The 8,375-nt window shown below is 43.7% G+C and overlaps 1 protein-coding gene across 1 annotated transcript; it reads right to left on the reverse strand.

Moving 5' to 3' along the window:
- Positions 1-1,380: 1,380 nt before the first annotated feature.
- Positions 1,381-7,260, reverse strand: slc2a6 (solute carrier family 2 member 6). The gene is made up of 9 exons (XM_076023902.1): positions 6,927-7,260; positions 6,065-6,336; positions 4,984-5,080; positions 4,747-4,846; positions 4,466-4,659; positions 4,183-4,358; positions 3,825-4,099; positions 1,828-3,002; positions 1,381-1,783 (listed from the first exon to the last, which is right to left on the reverse strand). Exons 1-8 carry the CDS (start codon positions 6,972-6,974, stop codon positions 2,668-2,670), a joined length of 1,497 nt encoding a protein of 498 aa, XP_075880017.1. The 5' UTR covers positions 6,975-7,260; the 3' UTR covers positions 1,381-1,783; positions 1,828-2,667.
- Positions 7,261-8,375: the final 1,115 nt, after the last annotated feature.

The following is an 8,375-nucleotide window of genomic DNA, read 5'->3' on the forward strand; positions in this document are numbered from 1 at the left end:
TTATTCTTTTTTTTTTAAGCTGAAATTTTAAGCTAAATTTAAGCTGTATAACAGTTGCATGAAAACTTTATAAACCCGGCTCAAAAGATGTGTGGAAAAGTGCCACCACCTCTCAGCCATCTGTGAGCGGGCCAGTTCAGCTGCATTTTTCTGCCATTGGTCACTAGATTGCAGAGTTCTGCTGGCCTGTGAAAACTTCCTTCAGAGCAGCTTCCTTTCAGCAAGTTTTGAGCCTCTGCCGTGTGCTGTCGTCTTAACCCTTTACACACGGAGAAAAACCGACGGAATTCTGCGGGAACGATCAGAGGTTGCCTGGCCACGTGATGGTGTGGTCTTGTCTCTCGAGATGAGTCAGGATCGGTAAATGTAAAATATGACGCGCGTCCTGAAACAAATTGTCCGTCACCCCCAAACGTCCCAGCTGAAGAGGCAGCGCAAGGCCGTGAGGTGTTGCCTCTCCCTGTGATGTCAAAAATGGGTGAGGTGTGTGTGTGTGTGTGTGTGTGTGTGTGTGGTTGTGTTTCGATGGGCCTGATAAACTGCATTCCAAAGAATAGACCAATCCCTTCAGGGTTTTACCGTAGTTAAGACGACTGAGGTGTGTGTGTGTGTGTGTGTGTGTGTGTGTGTGTGTGTGTGTGTGTGTGTGTGTGTGTGTGTGCCTTTACATTTGCATGACCTGAATGTATTAAACTGATTACAGAGCATTCATTTACACTCTGTATTTAAATGTATCATACTCTTGATTTCTATTGTGCCCCAACATTCCCCAACAGCTACTAATCACTTGTGATTGGTTAATTGGCTTTAATGTGGAATAATTAAGAGTTTGTGGTAGGTGAGTGTATGTATTCCTTCAGTGCTTTCAGGCTGGAAGTATTGTGAGTTCACAGTTGCTATTCTGCGTTTTTTTTGGTTGCAACCAGTGGTTATTTAAGTTCCTGTTGCCTTTTCATGGCCAATCAGCCCATTCTGATCCCTCTCGACTAAGAGAATCAACATACATGTTGAGATTTTACTTGGAATAGCGCCGTCTCGTGCTAAGCTTCCATAACATGTTGGCTTTGGTGCATTTCGGATTGGTTAAAGTATTTTTTGGAATTTTCTTTTTTGTCCCAGGAAAAAAAAATCGACATATCAGTTGAGATTTTACTTGGAATAGCTCCTTCTCGTACTAAGCTATGCTAAAAAGGTGCGTTTCAGACTAATTAAAGTAATTTTTATTTTGGAATTTTCACTGCATCCTATTTTTGGAGCTTGTTAATATTTCTGGGTGTCATCTTCAGCTTCATTGCTGGGAGTAGGCCGATAATTACAGGATCACCTTCAGTTTATAGTTTCCTGTAAAGGAAAGTTTGACACAGTGCCACAGACATGATGTTGAGCTCATCTTACCGCATGTTACACAGTCTTATTTTATTGGCCTAAAAGTAATTCAGTAAACTTCCCAATAGTTCCCATTAGGCATTCTAAAAAGAGAGAGAGAAAAGTGCAAGTGTGTGCATTTTGATGCTAATTTCACAGATTAGCGCTAACTGATAGAGAAGTTGTACACTTGGTGAATAACACAACCAAACTGACGATAACAAATCAGTAATAGCCATAGAGAAAACAGTGACAGAATTTCACAATACTAACAGAGGTTCTTGATTTAACCCAGGTGATATTTCACTGTATGTAGGTCCACTATACCTGAATGCACTGCTTTCTACAAACAAAACGAACACCTGAGCCCACTGTTGCCCTAAACCTTTTCTCCCACTTGTCAGCAGCGATCACACTGCTTTACCAAGGTGACGCCTCGCACATGCGCAAACACACAGACACGTACACTCACACAGAAACACTAGCTTTGAAACTAAAGAAAATCTTGACCAATGTTCCATAAAGTCTCATTAACATTGAGAAGTTTTCGAAGAATGCACGGTACACATGTTTCGTGCTGCCTTGACGATGCTTTAAAAAAAAAAAAAAAATCAATTAGCATTGACAGCTGTTTTTATTTCACGTCTGCGCCTTCATTCCATACGTTCTGTCCGTCCCCTGCTGTGATGCAGCAGTAAAGAGCCTGGCAGGGAAGAATTGTGCGATTTGGTGCGGCTTTGAGTCAGTCAGAATGACACATGACGCTGTAGCATGTGACCTGGCCTGCTGAGCCGCTACTGCTAGGAAGCCAAAATCACTTCCTGTCCTTTTGTTCCCACCCCTAGGCCTGGAGGAGATGATGAACCAGATCATCACCCCCCTCCCCCTCACCCCAGTCAACCAGTAACCTGTTTGGTCACATGGCTTAGATTACTGTGTTACTTAACAGTTTCTTAATTAACCTTTGTGGAATGACAGAAAGCATGTTGTCCAGTTTGTCTCCTTTGTGCAAGACATTACAGCATGTGAAATGAATTAGCCCACTTGACAGATAGCCAAGCTCACATACTTACTGGTTTGCTTTTCCTTCTTGCTTAGTACATAAAAAAGATGGTTATTCAAGTGTTCATGTTCCAGTCCAAAGGCGTAAGTGCTTTGTACAACTGCACTCCACACAAATCAAAAAGCAGATAATGTTCTGTACACAAAGCATTTAGAATCTTCACAGGAAAGTGTACTGAGGCGTCAATACATTGTGTATAATGCACACTGATGTGTCCAGTATTGATAAAACACTATTTTTTATCTGGAAGATCTGATGGCTGTGGAAGGATCTGCGCTGATGGTGAAAGTGCGTCCGGTCCTGAAATAGTTCTCGATTTCTTCCAGGGAACGGCCTCGAGTCTCCGGGATGCACAAGGCGTTGAAGAGCATGCAGATCACACACACCACCATGAAGCACAGGTAGGGCACCCACAGGCCGTATTTGTCCACGAGCAGCGTGAAGGCGTGCGTGATCATGAACGCCGTCAGCCAGCTGACGGTTACACACAGGCCAGAGGCCACGCCCCTGGCAACCAGCGGCAACACCTCTGACATCAGCAGCCAGGTGATTGGGCCCCATCCCATGGCGTAACCTGTGACGACAAAGTCAACAACATGATGGATGTTAAATGTTTTTGGGAAATGTCAACACGAAAAATAATGTTTTGCGTAGACTTGCTTCTGTTATGCGACAAAGCCCATAGAAAAGCTGAACTGCAGTGTAATCCAAGATGACAAATCAGATTGGAAAATGGTCGTGGCTTGGAAAACCTCAAATGAACCAGACCCGAACCCTAACCGTCTAAATCAGAAGTGGGCAAACCTTTTGAGAAAAAAATATATCATGTCTGCCCCAGGCTAGCTGTGGCTACACATGTAGCTCACCACCACCAGTGTGAATGTGGTGTGACTGAATAATAGGTTCAATGTAAAGCGCTTTGGGTGCCTTGAAAAGTGCTATATAAATCCAGTCCATTATTATTATTACTATTAGTATTAAATGAACAACAGCTTTAGAACAAAAATATCTCTTTGAAGTCCACTTTGTTGAAGTGACTCTTAAAACAATGAAAATCAAATGAATGAAATGCAGCTTTTTTCTAGTACTAAGAGTTACTGCTATTTAAAAGCGCTAAGGTTTAGTCATTTAATTCCAAGTTCGGCGGGCCGGATTTAAAAGGCTTAATGTGCCTCATATGGCCCTCGGGCCATAGTTTGCCCGCTCCTGGTCTAAATCGAATCAAACAAACAACTTTGCGGTACTCTTTAACTCTATCAATTGATTTTTTTTTTTGCTGCCCACCACAATAATGTAGGTTGTGGTACTGCTCCTTTAATGTGCTTTTTTTCCCCTTGCTGAGCAAACAAACAAACAGGAAAAAAGTCGCAGACCTTTTATTTTATAATACACTCACCAAATATGAACACCATGGTGCTCACGAGAGTCAGGACTCCCAGTCCGTCGTTCCCAGCGCTCGTGTGGGAACTGAGCTCTGCGCTAACCGTGACGTTCGAAGGCAGGCCCTGAGAGCAGCTTGCGGCGTGGGAGATCATGGTCAGGCTCAGAGTGGCCAGGAACATGAGCAGGCTGGACGTGTACAGCAGGGCTTTGCGTCCCGCCTTGTCCATCAAACAGGCTGCCATGGCCACCGACAGGAGACGGACGATGCCCACTAGGGCGGCGTCGTACCTGACGGTCACAGAAACGCAATGGTTCAGGGTTTTTATTTTTGTTTTAAGAGATTGTAGAAGCAGAACAAAGCGATTCCCTACCTTGCCTCTAGGGGCACGTTGCTTTTAGAAAAGATGGTCTCTAGGTAGACCAGAACAGGTGTGATGCCCGTCATCTGCTGCAGGAAGCGCATCACCACCGATATGATGATTGGCCGATAGAATATGGGCGTGGCCAGCTGGGACAACGTCACTCTCTCTTGTGTGTTGATGCTGTGCTAAAGGAAAAACAAAACAAACAAGTGGACAGACGCTCACGGAGTCTCGACAGAGTTCAACTGGAGTCTGAGCGAAACAAGCCAACAGTCGACCTAGCGGTCTGTACCTGTATGGCCAAGATCTCAGCCGTGGTGTCATAGTGCTCCCCTCTGAGAAAGCGCAGGGCCTTCTCCGCCTGCTCCACTTTGCCCAGAGAGAGGAGCCTCCTGGGCGAGCGGGGCATGAACAGCAGCAGCAAGACCATCAGCAGAGCCGGCACCTCTCCCGCCACCGCCAGCCACCGCCACGGCACCTTCAGACCTTGAGAGGGAGGACCACGGCAAAACAGTGAGGATCACTGGATCTCCTCTGTGAGTCCGTTTTGCAGTATTGCAGTGTTTCTCCTACCCAGGGCGTAGAGGGCCAAGGCCCCGAACACAGCGGTGATCTGAGGACAGGAGCCCAGGCCCCCTCTCACCGCCTTGTGGGAGATCTCAGAGATATAAACCTGTGGCGGAAACACACGAACGCGGACACGTTGCCTCATTTAGAATAGCTGGTACAAAAAAAAAAAAAAAAAAGGTGCAAAGATAAATATGTAAAGAAATAAGTCATTCTGACAACAATGCGACCATAGTAACGTACAGGAATGGATGCTGCCGTCATCCCGCCGGCAAGACCAGTGAGAAAACGACCCAAATGTAGCATCCACACGTCCACAGCACCTCCCATCAACATGTATCTGAGACACAAAGACAGAGAAGGACGTTGTTCATAGAAAGGACACCAAGTATCATTCTCAGAATATCCACTTCTGGATACCAAGCTGTTAAAATGGAAAGTGCGGTTCTGAGTTTAGAGAAAATTACACAGATCTATTTTTATACTCATTCATTCATTCATCTTCTATACCCGCTTATTCCTATTCAGGGTCACGGGGGTCTGCTGGAGCGTATCCCAGCTGTCTTAGGGTGAAGGCAGGGTACACCCTGGACAAGTCGCCAGTTCATATACTTTTAAATATTTAGTAAAGTTAGCTGCTGTTTTTATATTGTCGTTGTTTTTCAAGCGCCAACTACACCAAAACATTCCTTGTAAGTGTTAAACCTGCTTGGCAATAAATGTGACCTGATCTGATTCTGATTCTACTGCCATTAGTAGTAAAAGCCAATAATGACACAATATTTATTTATTTGTTTGCCCCTTTTGACAAGTATTGTCCAAATTCAGCCAGTCGTTCCGTCATTGCCCTGTCACTCTCGACGGAATATGGTTGAAAGCAGCTACACCGGATCTTTAAATTTAAACAATTACGTGGTGCTGTGTCGCAATATTCGCCTGTCAAACCTCCCGTCAGAGCTGTCCGGGCGTTTACACGAGCGTATCATTACAGGATTCCTCACTAACTGAAAGGAGCCGCACCCCTCGTTGCTCAGTGTCCCTGTTTTAGGGCGAGACACAACGCTGTCATCGTCATTTCTTTGGATGTTTTGATGGCATGCTTTTCCAGATTAACTGTCCAGACCAACAAAAAAAAAGGTTTATGAGGTCGGCCTCGCTCATTGTGTGACAGTAGCGACAACATGACCCCTGTTGTTCGACCGAGCGCAGTAAGGAAAAAGACACATCTTCTTGTTGTGCCTCGAAAAGTAGCCGTGGCTTAAAACAGAAGTTGATTTCAGTGCAAGTGAAGCGCTGTGTTTTTTTTCCTGAACCTCTGACCCACCCGATTGTCGATGGCAACGCTGACATCAGAATGCTCACTTTCCGTCCAATCATGTCGTTGAGCATCATGGCCCCCAGACCCCCAGCTGCAGCCCCCAGAGTGTAGATGGACCCGAACCAGGCAGCCTGCTCAGTGCTCAACCTGAGCCGGGGGTCAGTGTCGGGGGCCTGCAGCTTTGGCAGGACCGGAGAGGGGTACACCATGGAGTAACCAAAGTTGAAGTTCCCCAGAACGGCCGCGAAGACGGCCAGGTACAGTTTGGCATTGTTGATCTGGGGTGGGAGGATGAGGTACACAGTAGGATTAGATGGAGGTTACCGATACAAAAATCATAAATCAGGCCAAGTTTTACGCACTGGACCTTTAATGTGTCATGATCGAATCATATTAAACCTCCACATGCCAACATGGCTGCCAAAACATTTGGTCCTTCCACTACTTATTAGCTCTGTTGTTGTTGTTTCATTATAACAAGGGCAGTGCACCCATTTAACAGTATCGCACACCCAATAAATCACAGGGAACGGCTGTGTTTTCATGGCCTTCGCCATCCTAAACAATGAATCATTGTGAACATGCATGGGTAGTGACTAATCGAGTGTCAAATGTTTGCTATCAGCCCTTGTCATCGCTGTTTATACATGAAAATAAGTGACTTCCAGGACTGATTGTGATGTCACAAATCTTACTTGTAAGCCAACCTCGAATAATCAGATGTTCATAAAATGTATTTAGCTTTAAACACAAAAAATAGATACTGCACAATTATTGCCATGCAAATGTGTAGAATACTAATGAGATCTAAAATCTTCATAAACGAGTCACTTGTTAAAAAAGAAATAAACATAAGAACAAACCCAACCGTGGATGTCGTTTTTTTTGCGTTGAGCAGTGGAGTTTCTTCACCCATGGCTTCACCAGAGGTTCCTCTGAGGCTCCGTCTGATGGTCAAAATCCTTCTCCGTCTCGATTGAGAGAGAGAAAAAAATAAAAGAAACAAAGCAAGGACGGAGACAAATAGGCTCCAGTGAAGTTTTGAACCAAGCACCAGAGTGCATACACTTCAGATGGTCTGCACCGCCTATTTTGTTTTTCAAAAAAAGAGTGCAATCATTTAAAGAAGTCAGTGGCACGTTCTTCCTTCACCTAGTGATGGGTCTGAGCCCAAGGAAGACATTAAATGATGAAGTTCAGACTGAAACTGAAAGACTAAAATGCCCAAATGACAAATTTCGAAACTGAAACTGCTGACTGGTCTTTCCGCAAATATTCTTGCATCCTTCTGAATCTGCCTTCAATGGCCGATCACCTTGAGTGTTTTATCTTTGCTTTAAAAAAAAAAAAAAAAGTGCATTAAAACACTGACTAAAAAAAGCACTCGCTTAGCCTCTCTCATCTGCATCTCCATTAACTACTTTGCTCATGAACTATTGAAGCAGGGGCTAAATTAATTTTTTAGCATTGGAACCCGTTCCTGGACAAAAGCAGAAGGGAGGCTCCGATATCATTCCTAAATTGGCACATTCTTTGAAAAAGCAGAAGCAGAAAAGGCCCATGTCTTGAGTTAGCACTGAGTCAGAGGTTGAGGAAAGTACAGTCTGCTTCCCCACCAGCCCACACACTAACTAATTTAACTACATCGTGCGCACACACACACACACACACACACACACACACACACACACACACACACACGCACACACTTACAGTCCTCTAAAATAAGTTATATAGCTATAGTTATTTCATAATTCATAACATAAAACTCAAATTCATTCACAATTTTCTCTGTTTTCCTCTAACTCAATATACCTTCTTTCTTCTTCTGTCTGCAGCCTGTAATGTGCATTCCAGGCTATTCTTTCCATCAGCCTCAGTTGAAAACTATGTCACCTTCTCCAAGACCCTTCCACACCTTCATGGCTTTTCTAATTGTTTTTTTTGCGTCTTGTGATGAGACAATGTTAGTGCTCGACACAGTTAATTTCCACAAGAAGCCTTAGTAAAAAGTCAAATTGTTTCATATTTCTAAAAAAGCAACTTCACAGGCTGAAGACAAAAGAAGACCAATACAAAATAACCAAAACAAAACCTAAACAGCTTTTACTAAGAGTTCAGTTTTGTGGGGTTTTTTTTTGCTAATTTTATTCAAATAAATAAACAAACAGCAACGTTATATCTCTTTCTCTGTAAGAAATATATTTGAAATATGTTTTATATTTTTTGTAATACTGATCACAGAGCATTTTAACACTTCTGCTTTCTACATAACTTTTCTACATAACTTTTTCATCCATCCCACCCTTAGCTTGAA

Source organism: Nelusetta ayraudi, unplaced genomic scaffold, assembly GCF_046127955.1.
Source record: "Nelusetta ayraudi isolate G7.1 ecotype Tasmania unplaced genomic scaffold, CSIRO-AGI_Nayr_v1 ptg000016l, whole genome shotgun sequence".
NCBI lineage: Eukaryota > Metazoa > Chordata > Actinopteri > Tetraodontiformes > Monacanthidae > Nelusetta > Nelusetta ayraudi.